The 25,524-nt window shown below is 38.8% G+C and overlaps 1 protein-coding gene across 1 annotated transcript in view; it reads left to right on the plus strand.

Annotated features, from left to right (window-relative positions):
• Positions 1-25,524, plus strand: part of DPY19L3 (dpy-19 like C-mannosyltransferase 3) — an 87,751-nt gene that overhangs the window by 3,211 nt on the left and 59,016 nt on the right. The window contains exons 3-4 of the mRNA XM_049786231.1: positions 3,082-3,215; positions 24,450-24,540. Coding sequence (XP_049642188.1) covers positions 3,082-3,215; positions 24,450-24,540 — 225 coding nt within the window. The remainder of the gene's footprint in view (positions 1-3,081; positions 3,216-24,449; positions 24,541-25,524) is intronic.

The raw sequence follows: 25,524 nt of genomic DNA on the forward strand, positions 1-25,524 counted from the left end.
CCACCAGGAATGGCCCCAAAACAAAAGATTAAATATCCAGTGACATGGATGGCCAACTTCTTTCCTCCAGAGTTGCTTTCTTATTTTTTTTCTTTTTTTGTTTATGGGACATACCTGTTGGTACTTGGAGATCCGTGCTGTACTGTGAGTCAAACTGGGTCTACTGCATGCAAAATACATGCTCAGCTCATTAAGCTATTTCTCTACCTTAAAGTTGCTTTCTCAACTCAAACACAGCCAAGAATTTTTTGGTTTGAGGGTCACACCTGGCAGTAGGAAGGATTAATTCCTGGCTCGGGATCACTACTGGCAGTGCTAAAAGGACCAAATGTGGTGTTGAGAATCTGAACCCAGGATAGCCTCAAGGAACACAAGTGCGGCAACTTTATTAACTTATTTTCACTCTGACTCAAGACTTTTTTGTTTATTTTGGGACCACACTTGGTAATGCTCTGGAGTTACTCCTGGCTCTGTGCTCAGAAATTGCCCCTAGCAGGCTCTGAGGACCATATGGGATGCCAGGGATTGAGCTTGGCGTCCATTCCAGCTTTGTTATGGGGTGGACTCATGCAAGGCAAACGCCCTACCACTCACTTCAGCCCCTGACTCAAGAATTTTTTGAAGGGCAACATGACTGCATCTCTCCTGGTAGTACCTAGTAACCACATAGTACTGAGAAACACACTATCATTTCTCTGGTCCAAGATTTATTAAAGGGTGAAAATTTTCATATCCAAGAGACATTTTAAATATTTTGCAACATTTTATATTAGTTACAGCCATGTTACCCTCCTTTTGGGGAGGACACATTTTGATTTGGGGGCCACACATAGTAGTGTTCAGGGTGCGTCTCGAGGGACCATATGTGGTGTCAGGAATCGAACTTTAATCAACTGAAAGTAAGGCAAATGCCCTCCCCACTATACTACCACTCTGGCCCCAATCATATTTTTTCTTACTGGTCAGAGCTAACATAAGTTGTGAAAAACTATTTAATAAGATGAAATTGATCTGTATTGAGAACTCTTGCCATCTAACTCAACTAGTAACAAGGTCTAGCTAATAGCAAAGAAGTTACTTGCTTGTAGCAGGTAAGCCTTACGGACAATATTTTAGTACCTTCAGCCAACCTTGTAGAATGCAAATTCAAGTTTGTTTTTTTTTTTTCTTCTTGTTTACTTAAAGCTTAACTGTAGGGAGCATTCATTTTTACCAAAGCATGCAGTATTTATGCCTGTCAGCACAACGAAACGAAAGTGAAAAATAAGAAACACTCCTACAAACCCACCCATGACTCTTTACCAGTGACATTTTTATTATCTTGCAGTCTAAATGCTCTCTGCACGTGTGTCTCCTCAAGCATTCATATATAATTTTATACAGAATTAGGATCCTGTAGGCTGTTTTGTAGCTTGTCTGCACGTCACTGATGTCAAAAACATATGTCAGTGTAATTTTATAATTTTTTAGTCATTAGTACTAACATTTATTTGAATATTTAAGTGTTTTTAGAACAGTTTAGTGTCTATAGAAAACAGTGGTGACAGGCATCCTTGTGGCTACATTTTGTTGAATGCTTTGTTTCCTAGGGGTATAGACCTAGGTTTAGAATTGCTGATCAAGTATTGGGCCCATTTTGGTGACTTTTTCTCCTTGTTGCCATATTGCATTCCAAAGAAGTGACAATTTTTTCTTCTGGGTGGGGGGGTTGGTGGCATACCCAGCAATGCTCAAGGGTTACTCCTGGCTCTGTGCTGAGATATCACTCCTGGCAGGCTCAGGAAACCATATGGGATGTCCGGGATTGATCCTGGGTCTGTCCTGGGTCAGCTATATGCAAGGTAAAGGTCCTACTGCTGAGCTATTGCTCTGGCTCCAATTTCTTCTTTTAGACAGGTTTGAAAGTGCTTGTGAATTATCAAATTGTGTTATTAGCATTTTTAAATGACCAAATCAGCCAATATTGTAAAAATTAGAGCTTGATGTTTTAATTTGCATTTCTTTACTGTTATCTGTTGTGCTTATTATTCATATTTTTGTATGTCCTAGTCCTGTGTTTAATTTCCTATTTGAATGTTCATTGTATTTTTACAATAATGAAAATTTTCATTTTGTTTTGTTTTGAGCCATACCCCTGTAGGCCTCAGGGGCTACACCTGAGTCTGCACTCAGGAGTTACTCCTGAGGGTTTGGGGAACCATATAGGATGCCAGGGATAAGGGATGCTGGGGGATTGAACCTAGGTTGTCCAGATGCAACGTTAAGCACTGTAAAATGCGTTTTTATGTTTGAGATATCTAAACTTTTGTTTGTTTTTATTTAGGGGCCATCCCAGTTGTTCTTAAGGCTTACTCCTAGCTTTGTTGAGGGATCACTGCTCATTTTGTTTGGGACAACATATGTGGTGCAGAAATCAAACTGCAAGCAAGGCATGAGCCCTACCCACTGAAATAGCTCTCTGGTCTCCTGCCTCCCCTTCTGTTTCTCCACCATCATCACCACCACCACAGAGCCATACCCAGTGGTGTTTCAAAAGTCAAGAGGTGCCTGGGGTAAAACTTAGGGTCTCATTTATACTAAGCATATTCTTTATTGCCTGATTCTTTAAGCTTTCTTATATGCAATTTTTTTTTTTTTTTAGTTTATAGGTTCTTTAACTTGAATTGTATGGCTTGTTTGTAGGTTTTTATTATTTTTTATTGAGTGAAGCTTAAAAACTAAGTATGAAAGCAGGGGCTGTAAAAATAGTACAGGAGGAAGGCACTTGCTTACATGCAGCTGACTTGGTTTGACTCCCCAGGACCACATATAGGCCCCTAAGTACAGCAGTAGTCACGCCTAAGTACTGAGCCAGGAGTAGCCCCTGAGCAGCACCTGGTATGGCTCAAAACTCCTAATTTCTCCCCACTCCCCTGAGGTTCCTATGAGTCACAGCAAAGAATCCTTGACTGGCTCTTGAAGATAGGGAAGACTTCTACAATAACAGGCAACTGGAAATTTAACATCCTTGATAATTGCATGTTGAACTAGTGCATTTTAAATGCTTGACTGATTTGTCTGTCTGTTTAATATTTCTGAAAGGCTGTACCAGTAGAAGACTATGGAAGATTCTATCATTTACAATTGGTGGAACTGTTGCCCTTTGCATTGGACTTCTTACATCTGTCTACCTGGCCACTTTACATGAAAATGATTTATGGTTTTCTAATATTAAGGTATGAGATTTTTTTGACCATTGTCTGATTTATTCCTCAGCTTAGTTGTTAGTTCATATAAAGGACCAAGCCAGTGCATGTTTGCCATAAAGAGTACAGTTTATTATGAGGTTTGATTCTTGAGTTAAAAAAATTGTGTTTAGGGGCCGGGTAGGTGGCGCTGGAGGTAAGGTGTCTGCCTTGCAAGCGCTAGCCAAGGAAGGACCGCGGTTCGATCCCCCGGCGTCCCATATGGTCCCCCCATGCCAGGGGCGATTTCTGAGCACATAGTAACCCCTGAGCGTCAAACGGGTGTGGCCCAAAAACCAAAAAAAAAAAAAATTGTGTTTATTTAAAAATAACGTTAGGATTTTAATAATTTGAGATTTTTACATTTTTTCAAATTAATTTATTCAACTGAGGCAGCAGTTATGCTAAATCAGTATTTTTCTGATTGGATTGTGAAATTGGTGCCATGGGCTTTCTAATTAGAAAACATCTTGAAATTTTCTTAAGGAAATAAAGTAAAAGAAAACGCTTTCCCATGCAGTACAATTGAGAACTATTTGTGGTACTTTTAATTATTATCTTTGTATATGCAATTTGCATCTTTGTATATGTAAATGGTAGACTTTTGTATGACTTTTTTTCTGCTAATATAAAAAATATAAGGAAAATCAAATGCTATTCATTACTCTAAGCCATGGAATCCTAATCTGGCCCCAGAGATGATCTCAGCATAGTCACATTTTTTTAAAAGAATAGTTTATAGAAATAGGTTATGGAGACATGGTTGTGCATCTGAAATCTTTTTTGCTGTCAATATTTTCCTGACCGCCACATTGTTATGTGGCACCATATAAGATCACAACCCACAGTTGTAAGGAGCTATATAGAGAAAGTAATGGCTAAGGATACCTGGTATGTGAGTAAGGGTTGACCAGTTATATTAAGTATGGAAGGTGAATGTCATAGGGACACAGATAGAGAAAATCTAGAGGTAAGAGTACTTGAGATCCTGGGTATTGGGCATAGTTGGAGAGTAGATGGAGAGAGGGAATGGAATGGAAAGATAAGCAAAACCCAGATTAAGAATGTGATCTGGGGGTCCGGAGAGATAGCACAGCGGTGTTTGCCTTGCAAGCAGCCGATCCAGGACCAAAGGTGGTTGGTTCGAATCCCAGTGTCCCATATGGTCCCCCGTGCCTGCCAGGAGCTATTTCTGAGCAGACAGCCAGGAGTAACCCCTGAGCACTGCCGGGTGTGGCCCAAAAAAAAAAAAAAAAAAAAGAAGAATGTGATCTGTTCTCAGAAACAGATTTTTCTTAGCATTGTCAGGTGCTCTAGTTTTACCAAGCCAGTGATGTTTGTCATCATATTGGTATTTTAGGTAGCTAAGGCCAATGTGTAAAGATTGAATTTGAAGATAATGAAACCACAGTTAGTAAACCACTAAGATAACCCTATTTGGTGTGTTCAGTAGTATCTGAATATCCCATTAGGATACTTTCATAAAGGAATAACTTCTATGTGTTAGTCAAAATCAAAGACCTGAAAATACAGGATTTGAATATGATAGGAAAGAATGCTATTGAGAAATAAATGAGAAACTAAGAGGAAGTAAGTATTGTAGTGAAAAGTAGCACAGGGTAAATTGAGAAAATACTTGAAATTTAGAAGCAAAGCAGACCACTTTGAGGATAAAGATCTAAAAAGTATAAAATAAACCAGTTAAATCTAGGTCTTTGAGAACATTCTAAGCAAAGGGAGGAAGTGAGAAGACTGCGGTCAGTGCCTTTCCGAGAGAATGCACATCATATGGCCAGAGTTAGGGCAGTGAGGGGAATGATTCAAGAAAATAAAGGGCTAGGTCATGGAGGCCTTATAGACTGACAGAAATTGGAATTAAGAAGATGGATAAATCCTTTTGTGGGGGATGATTGAGCGGGGGAAATCATTGCTGACTCATTAGCAAATGGGTGGACTTGTCAGTCACTGTAAGAATGAATTCTTGTGGGCAGCTGATCTGAGGGGAAAATGGCAGAACCAACTGCATGGTGAGAATATAGTCCCACAAACTGCCCTCACTTCAGGTGCCAGTCATAAATCTGGGGTGGCCTGAGCTGCCCTCACTTGTTGTTTGTTTGTTTTGAGGTCACACTTGGCAATGCTCAGGGATTACTCCTGATTCTACATTTATGAAATCACTCCTAACGAGTTCAGGAGACCACTGGGGATGCTGGATATCAACTTGGTTTGGTCATGTGCAAAGCAAATATCCCACCAACCAACTGTACTATCTCTCCAGCCCAGGGCTCCACTCACTTTTGACTATAAATTGGAAATTTCCACTAACACCTGATAGGAAGTTCCCCCAACACCTATCACCTGAGTTTCAGGAACTCAGTAAATACAGAAGTCAGGAAAGTTCTGTGATTTTGATTATAGTTTCATTATTGCAAAAGAATACAAATGAGAAGCACTCAAATGGAGAGATGAATGGGCAAAGGCTGAACAGGGTCCCAAACTTCTTCATACACTACTCTGCTCTGCAGTGTAGAATATTGTCAAACAGGTAAGCATACATAAATTCTAGTTGCCAAAGATTTTATTGAGGTTACTTTTATAGACAAGGTTGATTCATTGGCCACAGGTTGAACACAATCTCCAACTGTCCATTGTTCCCCAGAGCTTGGTTGATACCAGGTGGCTCCAAGCTCCAAATCCCAATCACATGGTCTTTCTGGCTTAGCCAGATGCTTCCTAAATCATCTCCTTAGCATAAACTATCAAGGGGCCACCTGAATCACCTGTTTGCATAAACTATCAAACATAGTTCTAGGAACCCACCATGAATAATAAAGGGCTCTGGAAATTTGAGGCTATATTGACCACACATAACAAATGGGGTATGAAGGTCAGCCAAATCATTTATTATGCAAGGGACAGTAAAACAGGAGTGGTGAGTAAGGTTTGGATATACTGTCAGTAACTTTCAGTAGTCCATGTAGGAAAATTTCATATTTATAGATCTGAAAGTATCTGTACTGGGATTAGACATTTTCCTTGTTAATGTGTCAGCAAGGTTGAGGCTTGTGTAGAAAGAGAAAGAGATGGCAGGCTAGTTTCTGTTGGTGCCTTCTCCATTTCGAAGCTCAAAAACAGGCACCTCCCCATCACAGACATCTCCTTAATTTAGGATTAAGCTCATAGTCATGGCATTATTCCCTCTGTGTTCAAGAAATGCATGATAAGCAGAGTATTTTTTTCACAAGAGGAATCCTCAGATGTTCCAACTATTTCTTCAGCCTGAAATACCTCTGTATAAGCTCTTGCTTTATTTTCTTTTGTTTTCAGGCCACACCTGGTGGTGCTCAGGGCTTACTGCTGGCTATACTCAGGAAACACTTCTGGCAGGGTGCAAAAACAAGCACTACCCACTATACTATATCTCTAGTCCTCTTAGTTTTCATCCTAATGAAAATGGTTGAAATCTGTAGCTATTATTGATCAAAGACCTTATTTTCGTGTGGGGGAAGCATACCCATCAGTGCTCAGGGGCTACTCTCCTGGCTCTGTGTTTAGGCGTCATTCTTGTTAGTGCTTAGGGCATCATATTTTGATGTTTGGTCAGCCATATGCAAAGCAAACATTGTAGCCTCTACTATCTCTCTGGTGCACAAGACCTAACTTAGCCAAAGGAAAGTGCTTTTTCAGAATTTGTATGCCTTTGTATAAGTATATTCCTATAATTTATACCATTTTTATATTGGGGCTTATGGGACTAATTGAGAAAAGTGCATATATTTTTCTTTTTCTCTTGTGAGTTATAACTTATCAAAATGACCAGGCTAGTTTTTTCTTATGAAAATATTTTACCTCTTGAATATTTTGAATTAGCTGTAGTCAGGGAGTAAAACTGATGTTTATAAAATATACAAATCATACAGAGAGCTTTATATTCAAAATTATTATTTAATGTTTTTGGTATTCTGGGCCACTCCTGGCAGTACTCAGGGCTTAGAACTGGTTTTGTGCTCAGGGGGTCTCTCTTGTTCGGCTCTGGGGATCATAAAGGGTTTAAGGGATAAAACGTGGCTTGGCCATGTGCAAGGTAAGCACCCTATCCACTATACCGTGGCTCCAGCACCCCAAGTTTTATACCCTTTCAACCATTGTGTTAGATTTCTTTTGCTAGGAAATTGAGAATATGAAAGATATTTTTATGCTCTTTATCTGCTGTATATGTGCCACTGGCGCAGGTTTATATACACATAATTCTATTTAATCTTGTTATCTCTGAAGCCCAAATTCTCTAACTTTAAATTGACTTTTAAAAGATATCTGCGGTTTTTAGCTGCCCTTCTTATAAATAGAGTAGACTACAAAGCTCAGAGCCTCATGCCTTTAAGTCTCAAGACATCTTTGGTGCTAATAGTGGCATATCTGAAGTAGAGTTAACTGCAGCAGTGAGGGAAATGGTGTCCTACATGGAAGGGAGACATGATTCTCTGTAAAAAAAACATCAGTTCAGAAAGAGAACAGAAGGATGCACCATAATGAACTTGGAGACACATAGTGCTGGCAAGTGAGGAACCAATTTGTGCATTTCCAGAAATTTATTATTAGTTGATACTATTAGGGAATTGCAGTTTCATAACACCATATCTACTGCTCACTCCCAAAGCCCCAGTGCCATTCTACCACCAAAGAACTCCTCTCCTCTTTTCCCATACCCCTTCCCTTTCGCTTCTGGTAACCACTATGTTTACATTTAGCCATAGAATCTTTTTTTTATATATATATATTTTTTACTGTTCCATTTGCTTTAACAATTTATAGTCCACGAGTGAAACCATCTTTCACTGCCCTTATTTATTTAGCATGATCACCGCAAGTTCCATCTTCTTTTTTTGTTCAGAAATGTAAAAATGCATCTGCTTGTTAATTTTTTGGCAGGAGAGATTCCTGCTATGCTTAGGAGCCCAGGGACCAGGCCCAAAAGCAATTCTCAGCCCAGCTGCGCAGAAATGATTGTGTACTCCTGGGGCAGGGGACGAAGTATGCAATGCTAGAGACAGAATTTGGAGTCCTTATATGTGCAACAGGAGTTGGGTTCTTGGAGCTATCTTCTCAGCCCCTCATCTTTTAAAATGGCAAAGTGTTTGTCCATTGAAGATATTGACCACACTTGTTTATCCCATAAATTGTTGATGGTCAGTTAGATTTGATTACTTAGGCTCAGCACTTCACTCTGATATACTATTTCCCAGGCCCTACAACCATTTTTTAAGTTATTAATTACCCTGAATAAAAAGTTATTTCTTCTGTTTATCCCTTCAATTTTTCATCTTATACACATACATATTTTACTTATGTTCTTAATGTACTAGCTTCCCAAATTGTTGGGTTGTGACACCTGTGGGAAGGGGTCACATAACTTTTTAAAAAAATGTTTTAAAAGAAATTTTACTATGATTTATATTCATAAGTGTTTTTTATACTTTTACCTGTATACACAAGGGCATGTAAAAATTTGGACAAAAAACTGTCTCAAGAGAAAAGAGTTTAAGAAGTATTTTGTGAGCCTGGAACAATGATAAACAGCAAATAGGGTGTTTGCCTTGCATGTGGCTGACCCAGATTTGATCCCCAGCATCCCATGTCCCCCCCCCCCCCCCCCCCCCGCCCCAGTCTGCCAGGAGTGATTTCTAAGCACAGAGATTTCTGAGCACCAGAAATAGCCCATAAACAAAAGACAAAAGGAAGAAGAAAAAGGAAAGAAGCCTTCTGTGATACCTATATGCTTTTACCTTATAAATATTTTTTTTTTTTTTTTTTTGGTGTTTGGGCCACACCCTGTGACGCTCAGGGGTTACTCCTGGCTATGGCTCAGAAGTTGCTCCTGGCTTCTTGGGGGACCATATGGGACGCCGGGGGATCGAACCGTGGTCCGTCCTAGGCTAGCGCAGGCAAGGCAGGCACCTTACCTCCAGCGCCACCGCCCGGCCCACCTTATAAATATTTTACACAACATTTTACTATTACATATAGATTGCTATGGTGATATAATTTAATATTTTTGGAGTTTAAAATACAGAAAATAGTAATTTAAGTAACCATATTATTTCTATGTTCCTCATCTTTGACTCATAGATTATTTCAAAATGTATAGTTAAACTCCTACAACTGCTTGCTTAACTTTTATTTTTAAGTAGCAGTGTAGAGGGCCAGAGCCAGAGTACAGCAGGGAGAACATTTGCCTTATACACAGCCAACCTGGGTTTGGTCCCCAACATCCCATATGGTCCCTTCAGCCTGCCAGGAATAATTTCTGAGTGCAGAGCCAGAAGTAACCCTTGAGCATGGCCTGCTGTGGCCCAAAAACCAAAACTAAAACCAAAATATAAATAAGATAGCAAGAAAATATGCTAATTCTCTTTTTCCTAAAAATTACTTTAGAGCAATTACCAAAAAAATGTCATATAGATTAATGATAACAGCATGTCCAGACTCTAAAAATAGTCTGTCAATTCATCACAAATCAGAACATCCTACTTTGGGGTGAATTAGGGGGAGTCAGTAATCACATTCTGTTTTTGAAAGGTCTGAAATCTGCAACCACAATATATCATGAAGAACTGTTAACCACAGTGAAACTGAAAGAGGTCTAGACGGATACTGAGAAATGACTCCAAGCTACAGATTTGTTCTTTTTTTAGGGGGGGTTTCCATACCTGGTGATGTTCAAGGGTGACTCCCAACTCCATGATAGGGGTATGTCTCATGAGCGCTTAGGGGTCAGTGGTGTCACTGACCTCTTTCGATCAAAATGAGGAAAAGACCAAAGAGCTCAGTCCTGTAAATCCCACTGTGTCACAAGGAAAATGCTTACTGGCCTCTGCCCAAGATGAATTTCATTGAAGTGGTTGATCTGCTAAAACCATGCCCTGCCCTAGTCAGATTTTAAAAAACCACATTTATATAGGAACTTTAAAATTATAGAATTACTCAGGAATCACTCCTGGTGGTGCTTGAGGAGCCATATGGAACACCGGGGATTGAACTCAGGTCTTCTGTGTGTAAAGCAAATGTCTACCCAATATACTATCTCTCCATCCCCAATTTTTTTCCCTAATTTTAATTGTAACACTGTGATTTACCAAGTTGTTCATAATACAGCTGCTTTAGGTATTAAATATTTAAATACTAATCTCACCACCAGTGTGACCTTCCCTTTACCACTGTCCCCAGTTTCTTACCCACCATCTTAGCCTTTCTCTACACAGGCACACTTTTATTTCATATTGCTTCTAACAGCATAAAAGTAAAAGCAAATAAAATTATTAAAATTTAGATCAACATAGGTTGATTTTAAACAATTGTTACATCTCTCCATGCTGTTACTAGAGTCAGTGTTTAAGGATTTAACTGGGCTGTGGTCAGTGCCAATTGAGCCTTCTGTGTTACTGTTTAGGCTCACTGAGTTTGGTAGATTCCTATGGAACTTTCCTATCAGATTTCCGATGGTACTACATGGCTGACACTATTATAACATATTAAGGTGTTGCTTGGTCGCTCAGTCCAGTATTTATAGATCTAAAACAAATTTGGTCAGTTGGCAGTTTGATAAGGCTAAGTCGTGGAGCTGAGCTGTTTCTTTTTCTTTTTTCTTTTTTTTTTTCCAGACGATGTAGGGGATTGCTTTGAATTACTGTAGTTCATACAGAAAGGGGAATCTGCCTCTTCCCTTTCTGAAAATGCCAGAGTGATTAGCCTAGACCAGATTACCTGGGAAATATCAGCAGCCATTATTTTCTTTTGGCTTCAAATATAATAAAACATTTGCCAATGTGTAAGGTTACATTCAAAAGGATATAGAGATATCTGTGGCAGACTGAAGTAATAAAAGTGCTGCTGTGGCAGAGGCTTTTACACACATTAATGGTAGTGAACATGCCAGTAATTTTGTATGTTAAAACCATGCATATTATAGGGATAGAGAGATAGTAAATCAGATAGGACACTTACCTGGATTCAATCCCAACATCTCATATATTCCCCTAAGCACCACCATGAATGACCCCTGTGCATTGTTGAGTGTGGCCCCAAAACAAACTAAAAAACCATCAATTAAAGCTATGTATGTAATACTATTTTAACCATTTTACTTAAGTTACAATATTTTTTTAAATAGCTATTTATAGAACCTGGAGTGATTGTACAACAAGCCTTGCCTTGCATGCAGCTAATCTGGATTCAGTCCCTGGCTTCCCATATGGTTTCTTGAATATAACCAAGAGTGATTCCTGAGCATAGAGCCAGGAGTAACCCCTGAACATTACTGGGAGTAGCCCTCAAACAAACAAAAAATGGCGATTTATACTTTCAGGGAGATAGAAGAAGGTAGCAACAGGAATTATACATAGGATAAAAAATGAAAGGGCCATAAAGATTTCCAACCACCTTGGAAGCAATACACAAGAATCTAGAATCTGGGAGAATTTAGCATGAGGAGTATTGGATCAAAAATAAGTAAAATTAGTAAATTATTAGAAAGTATAGGGATTAAGGTATAAGTGATGGATGTGGCTGATCCTGTTTCAAATCCACATGGTCTCTGGGCATCATTGTGTGTAGCCCTGGTGAGCCCTGAGCACTGCTGGATATGACCCTTGAGACTCCTGAGCATCATCTGTGAGTCTCTCTGGTACTGTAGGACTGAATCAACACTGCAACCCTGGATCCTAGCATTAAACTGCCAGCCTCACTGGTTTAGAATTGCCAGGAGAGTGTCACATAGCCTTCTGACATCATTTGAAAAGTCTCCCAAAAAGGAAAATCTTGGGTCAGAGACAGCTTAAATGGTCTGAACTTATGGTTTGTGTAAAAACACCTGTGTATGATCCCTGGCACTGCATGGACCCCTCCCCTCAATCTCCCTCAAACAATCCCTGTGCACCACCAGGTATGTCCCCAAGGACCCCCCACTCTCTACTCCCAATCTTAGGTACAAATATAAATTGTATAGACCAACTCATGGGCGAAATATGTGTATCCATCCACAGTCTTACACATCTAATTACACACTAGGGTTATATATTTAAATAATTAAAACTCATTCTAAATTATTCTGTTTTTCTGATTTTACAAAAGACAAAGTGTTGCACCCAAAGACTCTTCAGTGAGTGTCTCAGAACTCAGCCTCTGTACTGGCCTGTGCTGTGCTGCCCTGCCCTTTTATTGTTCTTTATGAGAGTTGCAAGAGGCAAATCACACCTCCTGGAGCTGCATTAAATTGATTTCATTGCATCTCTGTACATGTCTACCTATGGCTGTGAAAGCAAAGCAAAGTATTGATTTTGTTACAAATAAACCAGCTTTTAGATTAATTTGCAAGAAATCAATGAATAATAGGAATCAGTTGAGTATATTCAAATAGTATTTAAAAATTCAATAAATGGACCAGAGAGATAGAACTGCAAGTAAGGTGCTTGTACTTGGCTGACCCAGGTTTCATCTCTCTAGCACCTCATATGCTCCTCTGAGCTCACCAGGAATTATCCCTGAGCACAGAGCCAGGCGTAAGCCTTGAGTACTGCCAGGAATGGCTAATGCCACCCCCCCAAAATTCAATTTAAAAAATTGCACTTAATAAGTAATGAACTGAAATTTCTAAATTAAAATTTCCATTTAGAAATTGAATCAATGGGACCCGGAAAGATAGCAAAGCGGCGTTTGCCTTGCAAGCAGCCAATCCAGGACCAAAGGTGGTTGGTTCGAATCCCGGTGTCCCATATGATCCCCTGTGCCTGCCAGGAGTTATTTCTGAGCAGACAACCAGGAGTAACCCCTGAGCAACGCCGGGTGTGGCCCAAAAACCAAAAGATAAATAAATAAATAAATAAATAAATAAATAAAAATGAAAAATAAAAAAATAAAATAAAAATAGAATCAATTTAAAAAATTGAAAATTTAATTACAATTCAATTTTAAAAATTTACTTAATATGTAATAAACTTAAATTTCTAATAAGTTCTGGTAAAAAGAATCCAGAAGCACATAAGGTAATCTATACACTGTGAAAAATTAATTTTATGTCATGAGTAATGCAAATTATATTTGCATTAGGAAATCTATTAATGTACTTCTTTATCATATCAGTACACTTTCAAAAAGGTACAAAAATGTTCAGTATAATTTTCTTATATAACTTAAATGTTGCAAGACTCACACTTCCTGATTTCAAAACCTAAAATACTAAGGTACCTCCTGATTCTCCCAGCACCCAGCTGGAAATAGCTCCTGAGCACTCACAGATGTGACAAAAATGAAAGAAAGTAAAATACACACACATACACACACACACACACACACACACACACACACACACACGCGCGATTGTGTTTACAAATTATTTGTTAGGGGACATGTATTTGGAGAGACTCCAATAATTAAAACAACTCAATTAAAAAAAAATTAGGTCCAGCCAGAGAGATAGCACAGCAGGGCGTTTCCCTTGCAAGCTGCCGAACCAGGATGGACCTGGGTTTGATTCCCGGTATCCCATGTGGTTCCCCTAGTGAGGAGCCAGGATTAACCCCTGAGCACAACATGTGTGCCCCCCCAATAAAAACTAGGTCCACATCTGGTAGTGGAGGGTGTAGAAGAATGAAAAAGAGTGAGAAAGTAAGGTGAGCTCTACTGCATTGGATGAATAAAAGAAAAAAAATCCTATTATCTCAGGAGACATAGGGGAAACATTTGACAAAATTTGAAGTATGAAAACAGTCAAAATGCTAGAAATAGAATAACATCATAAAGAGTATCTGCCTCAAAAGTCAAAGCTAATATTATACTTAAATGGTAAAAGCCTAGAATATTTCTCTTGAGATCAGGAATATAACAAAGTTATCTACTCTTGCATTTGATTCATTATTATACTGAAAGTTCTAGTCAGTGAAGTTTTTTTTTTTTTTGTCTTTTAAAAATATTTTATTGAAACCATTGTGATTTACAAAGTCCTTCTTAGTTGGGTTTCAGACACTTGACTTGCATGTAGCTGGGTTCAATTTCTGGGATCCCAAATTGGCCCAGCATCACACTACCAGGTGTGATCCCTGATTACAGAGCCAGAAGTAAGTCCTGAGCACTGCTGGGTGTGCCCCTCCCCCCAAAAAAATCGAAATAGAAGATATCCAAAATTATGGAGTAAGTCAAATTTGTAGATGTTCTGATATTTTAAATAGAATCCACTAAAGGGGCTGGAATGATAGCACAGCGGTAAGGCATTTGCCTTGCATGCGGCCAATACAGGAAGGACTCGGTTCGAATACCAGCATCCCATATGGTCCCTTGAGCCTTCCAGGAGCGGCTTCTGAGCACAGAGTCAGAAGTACCCCTGAGTGCCACCAGGTTTGACCCAAAAACAAACAAACAAAAAATAGAATTCACTAAAATATAATACTGTAAGCTTTAGTAAGAGTCCAACATATAAGCAGTATATAAAAATTAATTATGTTCCCATTCAATAGCAATGAAGAAACAAACATGAAATGAACAATACCCTTTGTGATAACTACAAAAGGAATACAATACTTATGAATAAATTTAACAAAAGCAGTATAAAAGTTTAGTTATGTTCAGGAATTGAAGGACTATTTTTAAGAAAGGCATACTCAGCATATGTTTAATATGATAGTTTCTCTGATAGAACTTACTGGAGAAACTGATAGGCCAATCATCAAATTCATCTGGGAATTCTGGAGACCTAGAAAAGCATTTTGATTAAAAACCCTTCAGAGTTCATGGCGAGGTGCGATAGTGCAACGGTAGGGTGTTTGCCTTGCATGCGGCTGACCCAGGATGGACCGTGGTTGGATCTCCCGGTGTCCCATATGGTCCCCCAAGCAAGGAGCGATTTCTGAGTACATAGCCAGGAGTAACCCCTGAGCATCACTGGGTGTGGCCCAAAACCCAACAACAACAACAAACAACACCTTCAGACCTTCAGAGTTCTTTTTTTTTCTTTTTGGTTTTTGGTTTTTGGGGGTCACACGCGGCAGTGCTCAGGGGTTACTCCTGGCTCTATGCTCAGAAATCGCTCCTGGCAGGCTCAGGGGACCATATGGGATGCCAGGATTCGAACCAGCATTCTTCTGGATGCAAGACAAATGCCTTACCTCCATGTTGTCTCTCCAGCCCCACCTTCAGAATTCTGAATTCTTAGGAAAGGTTGCAAGACACACACTTCTTGATTTCAAAACTTAAAGTAAAATAAATAAATAAATAAAACCTTAAAGTAATCAGGTCCCTCCGGATTCTCCTTGCTCCCAGCTGGAAATGACCCTGAGCATTCATGAGTTTGACCAAAAATGAAAGAAAGTCATCACATACACACACACACACACACACACACACACACACACACACACACACACACACACACGAAACTGTTTACAAATAATTTATTTGTAAAGGGACTTGTCTTTAGAAAAACTAAATTAAAATAGGTCAATAAAATTGAGGTCCACGCATGGTACGGAGGTGAGAGGATGGGTAGAGTAGCATATGTAATGGTAGAGATTGGTTCCATGACTTCTTACATGCCCGGCGTGCATGTGCATACTTGAGCATTTCTCCAGCCCAACCTTGTTTTTCCTATGGACAAAGGTCTTAAACAGGCATTCCCCCAAAATAAGCACCCCAAAGGTGGTTAACTACCAGAAGATGAATAAAGTATGAGGGAGACACAAATCAAAAACATAGTGAGAACATCATCACACTCACTAGCAAAGCTTTAAAAGAAAGACATAATAAATATTTACAAGGATGTGGATGGAGACACTGAAACCTTTTTACCCTGCTAGTAGGAATATAACTGACTGTATCACCTCTAAATTAGTTAACAATAACTAAGAAATTATGATTTAGCACTTCAGCTAAGTATATACTCTAGAAGAATGAAATAACATCTACACAAAAATCTATACACAAATGGTGTTAACTACATTTTCCACATAGCCAGAAGACAGAAAAATAAAACCCAAATGCCAGCCCACAGGTGAATGAATAAGCAAATGTCATATATCCTTAAAATGAAAAATTACACTGCTATTTTAAAGGAATTACTGAAATATGCTGCTACATAGATGAACCTTGGAAGCATACTAAATGGAAGAAGCCAGGCTCAAAGAGATACATTTGACCTCATTAATATGAAATGTTCCATCAGGAGAGCCAGAAAGTGATTAGTGATCGCCCAGGGCCAGAGAGACCATGATAGATATGTAGTATGACAGCTCAGGAGTGTGAATTTCTTTTTGGGAGTAATGGAAATGTTCTAAAATTAGTGGTGCGTAACTCTGAATATAATACAAGCCATTAAACTGTACTCTTTTAAGTGGGTAAATTGTATTATGGGAAGTCTATCTCAGTAAAAGTTAAAAAAATTAATGTGTCCTTTCCAAAAACTATGGCATATACCAAATTCTCTCCTGACCCACTAGAAGCATGCTAGAACAATGCTCTCCAGTGGAACTTTCTGTGTTTGCAAATATTCTAGACCTCTGCCAAATACATGTAGGAATTAAGGACCTGAATTTTAATTTTTATTGATTTACTGGTTTGGGGGCAACATCTGGCGGTGCTCAGGGCTTACTCTTAGTTCTGTGCTCCTGGAAGTCTCAGGATACTGTGTGTGGTGCCAGTGTTGAACCTGAGTCAGCTGCATGGAAGCAAGTACTATCTCTGCAGCCCCCTGAATTTCTATTTTTAATTCAATTTTTTGCTGGCACTGGCAGCTAAAGGCAGCGAGGCTCTGGAAGCATATTCTTGACGAAAGTTTGCTATTACTGCTGTTGAAATCTGACATTGTGTTGGAAACTTCTCTCCCTCGGCTCTCACACCATTTTGTTGGGGAGACCCTTCTTATCTTCAGGATATAGCACTCCTCCCTCCCTCCCTCTCTGTCTGTGTTTCTACTTTACTTCTTATACTTCCTTTTTTTGTTTGTTTTTGATTTTGGGTCACACCTGGCAGCACTCAAGAGTTACTCCTGGCTCTATGCTCAGATATTGCTCCTGGCAGGTTCGGGGACCTTATGGGATGTCAGGATTCGAACCATCGCCTGTTCCGGATATGCTGCATGCCCTACCTCTATGCTGTCTCTCCTTCCCTTATACTTTACTTCTTATACTTTACTTCTTATATATTCTCTTCTCCCTTTGTTCTAGGATATCAACTCTAGAATCAACTCTAGAATGACAGGTAGACATGTTTGCCCTTTTTATTCCCTGAACATTTCCCAGCAAATGTATGCTTAGCACTTAAGAGTGGTCAACACAAAATAGGTTGATGCAAAAAGAGCCCATTAGAAGAAACACAGAATTCAATGGTTTTGGCAGAAGCTGTGCATTCCTCTTAATTGATAACTTTTCTTGAATAGTCATTTTACTTCCTTTAAAAAAAAATGCAGTATTCTTTCTCATTGAAACATTACCTCCTTGAGATCAAGGACTCAAATTTTTTTTTTTGGTGGTTTTTGGGTCACACCCGGCAGTGCTCAGGGGTTATTCCTGGCTCCAGGCTCAGATATTGCTCCTGGCAGGCACGGGGGACCATATGGGACGCCGGGATTCGAACCGATGACCTCCTGCATGAAAGGCAAACGCCTTACCTCCATACTATCTCTCCGGCCCTGAGGACTCAAATTTTTAGATCTTTTTGTTTCCCTAATAAGTATCAACTTTAGTGATGAGGAAAGGGGATTTTTTTTATTTGCTTAAAAGCACTTTTTATTTTATTTTATTTTATTTTTGGATTTTGGGCCACACCTGGCGTTGCTCAGGGGTTACTCCTGGCGGTCTGCTCAGAAATAGCTCCTGGCAAGCACGGGGGACCATATGGGACACCGGGATTTGAACCAACTACCTTTGGTCCTGGATCAGCTGCTTGCAAGGCAAACGCCGATGTGCTATCTCTCCGGGCCCAGCACTTTTTATTTTCATCTTTTTTTGCTTGTGCCAACATGTTTTACTGTTATTGCCTTACTTTTGTGATGTTACAGAATTTGTAGATCTTTTACATACTCTTGCACGAGCAAGGAGTCTTTAAAATAAATTGGATTTATTTGCAAATTATAACTTTAATAGTTGTCAGACTAAAATATGCTTCCTTGTGGCCCAGTGGGAGAACTGTCACTTTGGTAGTGTCTAACTGACTCACAAGTGCTGCTTGTAACAATGACATGTCATGACTTTAATCAACTCTGGGGCAAGAATCATTCCATTCTAACAGATGGACATGAATTTCACCAGACAATGAACCATATATGTGCACTTAGAATATGTTTGCTGAGGGCATGATTTCCATTACAGAATTTGAAGAACAGCTGTCTTACCATGAGCTACTGTTTCTTGGTGAGATGATTTGTTAACTTAATTCTAAAACAGATTACATTAATAAAGTTTTTCTTCCAATGAATTCCTCACTACCAGCAGCTTAATTATTGGAAGAACAATTATTGTGCACAATAGTTATTTACATGAGCTTTTTTAAAACTGGCACTTTTTTTTGTAGGCTTAGTGTTACTTTTTAAAATTTTTTCTTACTTCATTTTGGGGGATAGATATTCATAGCCAGTAATGCTTGGAGTTACCCCTGGATCTGACCTCAGAGATTACTCCTGGTTGTGCTTGGGAACCATTTGGGGTGCTGGGGATCAAAACTTGGGCAGTAGTGTGCAAGACAAGTACCTTTCCTGCTGTACTATGTGTCTGGCCAGTTGGTATTATTTTATTTTTTTATTTTTATTTTTTGTTTGTTTTTGGCCTTACCCGGTGACACTCTGGAGTTATTTCTGGCTATGCACTCAGAAATCACTCCTGGCTCGGGGGACCATCTGGGGTGCCAGGAATCGAACCCAGGTTTGTCCTGGGTAATCCGTGTGCAAGGCAAAGCCCTAACACTGTGCTATCACTTTGGCCCCGATTTATTTTATTTTTAAGGGCTTATTTTGTGTATTACCACAAGATGAAAATCACAATTGTGACCAATAAGGGGTGGGTTTTTTTTGATACCTTTTTTCTTTTAGTCCTTCAATTAAATTGCTACACATATTATTTAAAAGTTTTTGCTTACAGATTCTTAAAAATGCAATTCTTGTGTCTTTCATCTTGATATTTTTTCAGTCTCTCAGCATTGCTTTCCTTGTAGAACTTTTGCAAATTAAAGTATGAATTACATGTTTATTTTGCATTCTTTAGAGGTAACTTCTATTAGTGTACATTTTCATTGGCATGATCCACCAGGCAAAGTATAAATTGCTGTAAAACTGGAAAAGTGTGTGAATGAATAAAGCAGATGTTCTCTTAGCATGAAGCAGATGTAAAACTTGCAAGTGTCTGTCTAATAAAGTATAGCATTTGGTTCTATACAGCTGGTGCCAAGATTACCAATTAATCATGTTTGAATGCATTTTTACTAATTAGGTCCCCCTCTGTTCTTTATACATTCTGGGTATATTAAAGAGAGGGGCGGGGCACAGATGCTTCTACTTTTGGTACTTAAGGCAATGGTTTTCCTTTTTCCCATCTTTGTGAAGTCAGCCCTCTTTTATTCTTTGAAATGTTTGAGATATGAAACCCCTACAAGTGAATGTCTGAGTTAGTGCTCCAGTTTGATTGGGATGTTTGATATATCAGAGTGTTCTGTTGCAGGCAGCCCTACTTCGAACACTTAAAGCAGTTGGAGAGAAGAAAGGAGTGTAATTAAACCTAATGTTTTCATTTTTTATTTTCATGACAGAAGCTAATGTCTCCTCAGCTAAAGTCAGTTCATCACTTTTGTAGTTACTTGACCAAAGAGAAATTTGAACATTCTAAAACAAGCAATATCAAAAATAAAAGAGCAATTTTTCCCCTCAAAGATTCAAAATTAAGTACTTAAGATGTCTTCTAAGAAAAGGTGCCTTTACAGCTATGAAAATTAAAACCACAGCACCTGGGGACCAGAGTGATGGCGCAGTGGTAGGGTGTTTACCTTGCATGCAGCTGACCCAGGACAAACCGTTGTTCGATTCCCCCTCCATGGTCTGCCAAGCCAAGAGCAATTTCTGAACGCATAGCCAGGAGTAACCCCTGAGCATCGCCGGGCGTGGCCCAAAAAACAAAGAAACCCACAACACCTAAATTAATTTTTTAGTTTTTTTGGGGGGCCACACCCGGTGATGCTCAGGGGTTACTCCTGGCTCTGTGCTCAGAAAACACTCCTGGCAGTCTCAGGAGACTATATTGGATGCTGGGGATCAAACCCAGGTTGGCTACATGCAAGGCAAACAGTCTAAATCACCTACTGCACATTTGTGTTGCTAGCCCATGCACAGGTGGATGCATCTCCTTTGTTAACATCTGCATGTTCATACTTTATACTTGAATGCAGGGTTTTGTACAGGGAGGGGCTCTTTCTGCTGTCAGAGAAGGCCTCTCTCTCTTTTTTTTTTTTTTGCTTATTAAAATAGTTTTATTTCCTCCTTCATAAATGAAAGAAACTGCAATACCCATATTGTCATGTAGTTCATGGATTACATGAGATTATGCCTTTTTCTAGTATTTTACAGATTATTAACAAATGCATTCATCAGTTTTTCTTTTTTTTATTTATTTTTATTTTACTTTTTTAATTTTATTTTAATTATGACAACAAAGATGCAAAGAAAGAGGACAGGGTAAAGTTACAGTGGAAGCACAATCACCCATAAACAGAATTCTCGGTAGTCCCATCGATGATATCTCAGCCTTGAACTTTCAGCCAAAGAACATTAAGAAAAACAAAACTGAACCCATGTACAATACAATTACTTTGTCCCTCAAATCCCCAGTTGTAGTACATACTATTTCATAGCAGCACACAATATAATCTAAAGACATTAGACTTATGTAACTCCTTAACCATTGAGGGCAAAGTACATTTATCTAGTTCCATGCACATGCTAGTTTAAGTTAACCTCAAAAGTTTTAGTGGGTTGTTTTTCTTAAGGATTGGAGTCAAGGGAACATAGTAAAAAACGGTGTTAGAGTGGCATTTGTTTGCACAGGCCCACCAAAATATAAGGGACATGGAAAGAAAATTATGGCCTAAATACAAGGAGACCCTACCCCTGAGGTTTCCTGGCACAGGACTGACTCTAGGCTCCAAACTAGTTTGTCCAATCCAAGTCATCGTCTGTAGTGGCAATACACCTCCATTCCTCACATAGTCTCTGTTGTTGGTATCATGGGCCTCTCTCTCTTTTAAGCACTTTACTCCCTGTTTTTTTAGCCTCTCCCTCCCCTTCCTCAGAATTTCTAAATAAAACCTATCTCTTCTTCAAAATATAAAAGAAAATTAAAATCATTTATAGTAGCAACAGTTACAAAAATGCGACATCATGGGGCTGGAACAATAGTACAGCAGTAAGGTGTTTGCCTTGCAAGCAGCTGATCCCATATGGTCCCCCAAGCCAGGAGCGATTTCTGAGTGCATTGCCAGGAGTAACCCCTGAGTCTCACCAGGTGTGGCCCAAAAATAAAAAAATATTAAAAAAAAAACCTACATCATTTGATATTGTCCTCTTTTTTTGTTTGTTTTTGGGCCATACCTGGCAGCACCCATGGGTTACTCCTGGCTCTACACTCAGAAATTGTTCCTGGCAGACTCGGAGGACTCTGGGATATCAGGGATTGAACCTGAGTCCATCCCAGGTTGGCCACATGCAAGGCAATTGCCCTACCGCTGTGATCTCACTCTGGCCCCATAATGTACTTTTTATAAAGAAAATACATAGATAAATATAGATTTCCAATTGAATTCTCCTGGCCAGGATGATAATAGTTCAGGTGAGTTTCTGTGAGATCCTGAGTTGGCTGTTTAGTAAATGCATTTGCTCAACCAGCAATGCCAGCAGACGTCCCTGTAAAATACTAACTAGAACCTAACTGGTTCCCTGTTCCCTGGTTGATTTATCCAGAATGCTTGGCAGTCTCGCCTTTCTTTCTCCCTCCTTCCATTTGTCTGTCTACCCATTCCTCCCTCTCCCTTTTTTCCTTCTCTCTCTCCCTTCCTTTCTTCTTCCTTTCCTTCTTCCCTTCTTTCCTCTTTCCTTCCTCAGGGCTTACTTCTTATTCTGCTTAGCAGTCACTCCTGGCAGTACTCTTGACATTGTGACCTTATATAGTACAACCTTATACAGTCCCTTAGTGCCAGGGATCAGTGTTGGAGTTGCAAGGCAAGCACCTTTATACCTGTATCCTTTCTCTGGCCCTGAATATTTACTGTGAATGGGAAATTCATTATATAAAAAGGTTTTCTCCTCTTCTTCTTCTTTTTTTTTTTTTAATTTGTTCTTTGCTGCACTGCTCTCTTGTGGCTTAGTGCTTGGGGGCCATGTAGTGCTGAGGACCAAAATTGGGCCTCTTGATAGCGAAGCATGATTTCCAGCCTTTTGAACTATTTTTCTGCTCCCACTTCCTTTAAAAAATAGAGTCCACAGCAAATGAGGCATCATAGTGCTTCAAGGCCAATAATAATTAGAACTAATTTTTTTCCTCAGAAAATAAATCGATTTAGTTTTATTAAATTTTTTCCTGATAAAATGTGGATCCACTATAATATGGAGAAATATAAATGGAAATGCATTTAGATAATATTTTGCAGAATCTAAACCTGGGTTTTTTTTTGACCACTTGTTTAAACTAACTTACCAACATAGACATGTTTTTATACTACTGTGTAGATGACATAAAGGATCTGAATACTAATAAAATTATTTCTGAAAATCTCCCCATCCTTATTAACAGTTGCCTTCTTATTTTATCAGTCATTTAAATTTCAAATTTTGTAAAGCATCTTGAAACCAAATTGACTAATAGCTATTACTTTAAAATTTCCCCAAAGATTGAATATTTATCCAAAAGCAGTTTAGTGTTTCTTCTATCTTTTCTTCATGAACATTAAACAGTTTTAATTGGTATAAAATTGAGCTCTGAAACATCAGCTTAAGTGGAACTAGTTGTTTCCTTTTTATTTATTTATTTATTTTTATTTTTGGATTACATCCAGGAATTGCTCATGGTTCTGTTCTCAGAGACCACTCCTGGCAGGCTTGGGGGGAATATATGGGGTGCTAGATATTGACCCCAGTTGACTACATTCAAGGGAAATGCCCTACTTGCTGTACTATCTCTCTGGCCCCATTGTTTATATATATTTGGGGGGGGGGGCACACCCGGCCGTACTCCAGGGTTACTCCTGGCTATGTGCTCTGAAATCGCTCCTGGCATGCTTGGGGGACAATGCGGATGGGCTGCCAGGAATTGAACCAGGGTCTGTCCTGGGTCAGCTGCATGTAAGACAAACGTCCTACCGCTGTGCCATTGCTCCAGCCCATTGTTTATATTTTAGAAGTGGTTTCTTTTTTTTTGTTTGTTTTTGGGCCACACCCGATGATGCTCAGAGGTTACTCCTGGCTATGTGCTCAGAAGTCGCTCTTGGCTTGGGGGACCATATGGGACACCCGGGTATCGAATCGCAATCCGTCCTAGGCTAGTACTGGCAAGGCAGACACTTTACCTCTAAGCGCCACTACGCCGGCCCCTAAAAGTGGTTTCTTATAGAAAAAAAATTTAGCCCAATTTATTTTTGAAAAAATGGTTTGTTATAGAAATAAATTGGAAATCCTCAACACTAGATTAGTAGAATAAACCCTAATGACCCAGCTTCAATGATTTATTGGTTGCCTTTGACTGTTCTTATATACCAAGATTTCATAAAACTATTTTCACATAAAACTTTTACCACATATTTCCACATTTTTCTATAAAACTAAGAAGAAAAGATCAAAAGAAAGGCCAAGTGGTCTCAGATGCATTGGTGGGGAAATAAATAAGAACAGAACTAAATATCCAAGCCAAAGTCAATGATAAAAGAATCAAAGGACCTAAACTTTAACAATCTAAACTTAGAGGGAGTTGACACTGATGTTGGGAAGGGCCCTGACTCAAATTTAACTATGAAGGATTCTGTTGATCACAATTGTTTCAATTTAAAAAGAAGTTATTAAAAAACAAGTAGAATCCTGCACACACACAAAAAAGAACTATTTTCAGAGGTTTTTTTTTTTTTTTCCTTTTAAGTTGTTGTTCTGTATTCCGTTTCTACAGTGGAAGTAGTTGAACAAAACTAGGCCATGTAAACCCAGTAGACTTAACTTCATTTCAGGAAGTGGAGCGGGAAATCTCATTCAGAACAGAATGTGGACTGTATTACTCCTACTACAAGCAAATGCTGCAGGCGCCAACTCTCATGCAAGGTAATTACATCTCAAGGTCTTACTTGGGGTCTGTCTACTGTTTTCATGATTCCAGTTATGACATTAAATGTTTTCTAGAATGTGGGTAGGTTGCTTTTTGTTTGTTTGTTTTACACTATTGTGTTTTTTTAGTTAGTGTGCTTTTTTTTTCTTGTTAATATCTAATGAATCCTTGAAAATAGTTTCTCCTTATGTAATACTTTATGTAACTTTCCTTGCCTTGCCTCTCAGCTCTACTCTGTCCCAAAATAAATTTGTTTCCGATCTTGATTTTGCTGCTGTTTTTTTTTTTCTCGTGATCATTTTGAATGAGATTTTTGCAGGTTAAAGATGAATATTGTAAAAACAGGAGTCATTTTAGTAATAAAGGTACAAATAAAATTGATCCCCTGGCCCCTTCTTGTCCTGGTACTGCCACATATTCTTTGATTTTGCAAATGTTCTTTTCCACATTTTCACCTTTTCTAAATGAATTAGATCCTGTAGACTAATCTTTGGTTCACTAAATCAAAGCCCACTTCTTGAAAAATAAAATCTCTCCTACTTAGTACATGATCAATCTATGAAACATGTGGGTGCACATGCCAAGAATTGGCTTTTTCTAGGCATTACTTGGATTCAACATATTTTTGGACAGGAACTTCACATTGAGTTTTAAGTTATTTTATTATAGTTAGGTAACATAGTTATAAATGTTAAATTTATGGTATTGATGTACAAAGTGACTGCATCATTTGTATTCATTTTATCACAATAGAATGTATGAAATTAAAAATTTTTTTTATTTGAGAAGCTGTTTTTAATGTAGTTCCTAGTTCATCCTTCTATCACTTCACTGCTCCTTAAGCAGGTTTTCATTGCAAATAAAATGGGGTACCATTTATTGCAGTCTGCTTCTATTTCTCATGAACTTTGCTAAATCCCTTTAATAAGTTCATGAAGTCCACTTCATTTGTCCTCTCATTTCTCTCTCTCTCTCTCTCT

This window comes from Suncus etruscus, chromosome 14 (assembly GCF_024139225.1).
Source record: "Suncus etruscus isolate mSunEtr1 chromosome 14, mSunEtr1.pri.cur, whole genome shotgun sequence".
In the NCBI taxonomy this organism is placed as follows: domain Eukaryota; kingdom Metazoa; phylum Chordata; class Mammalia; order Eulipotyphla; family Soricidae; genus Suncus; species Suncus etruscus.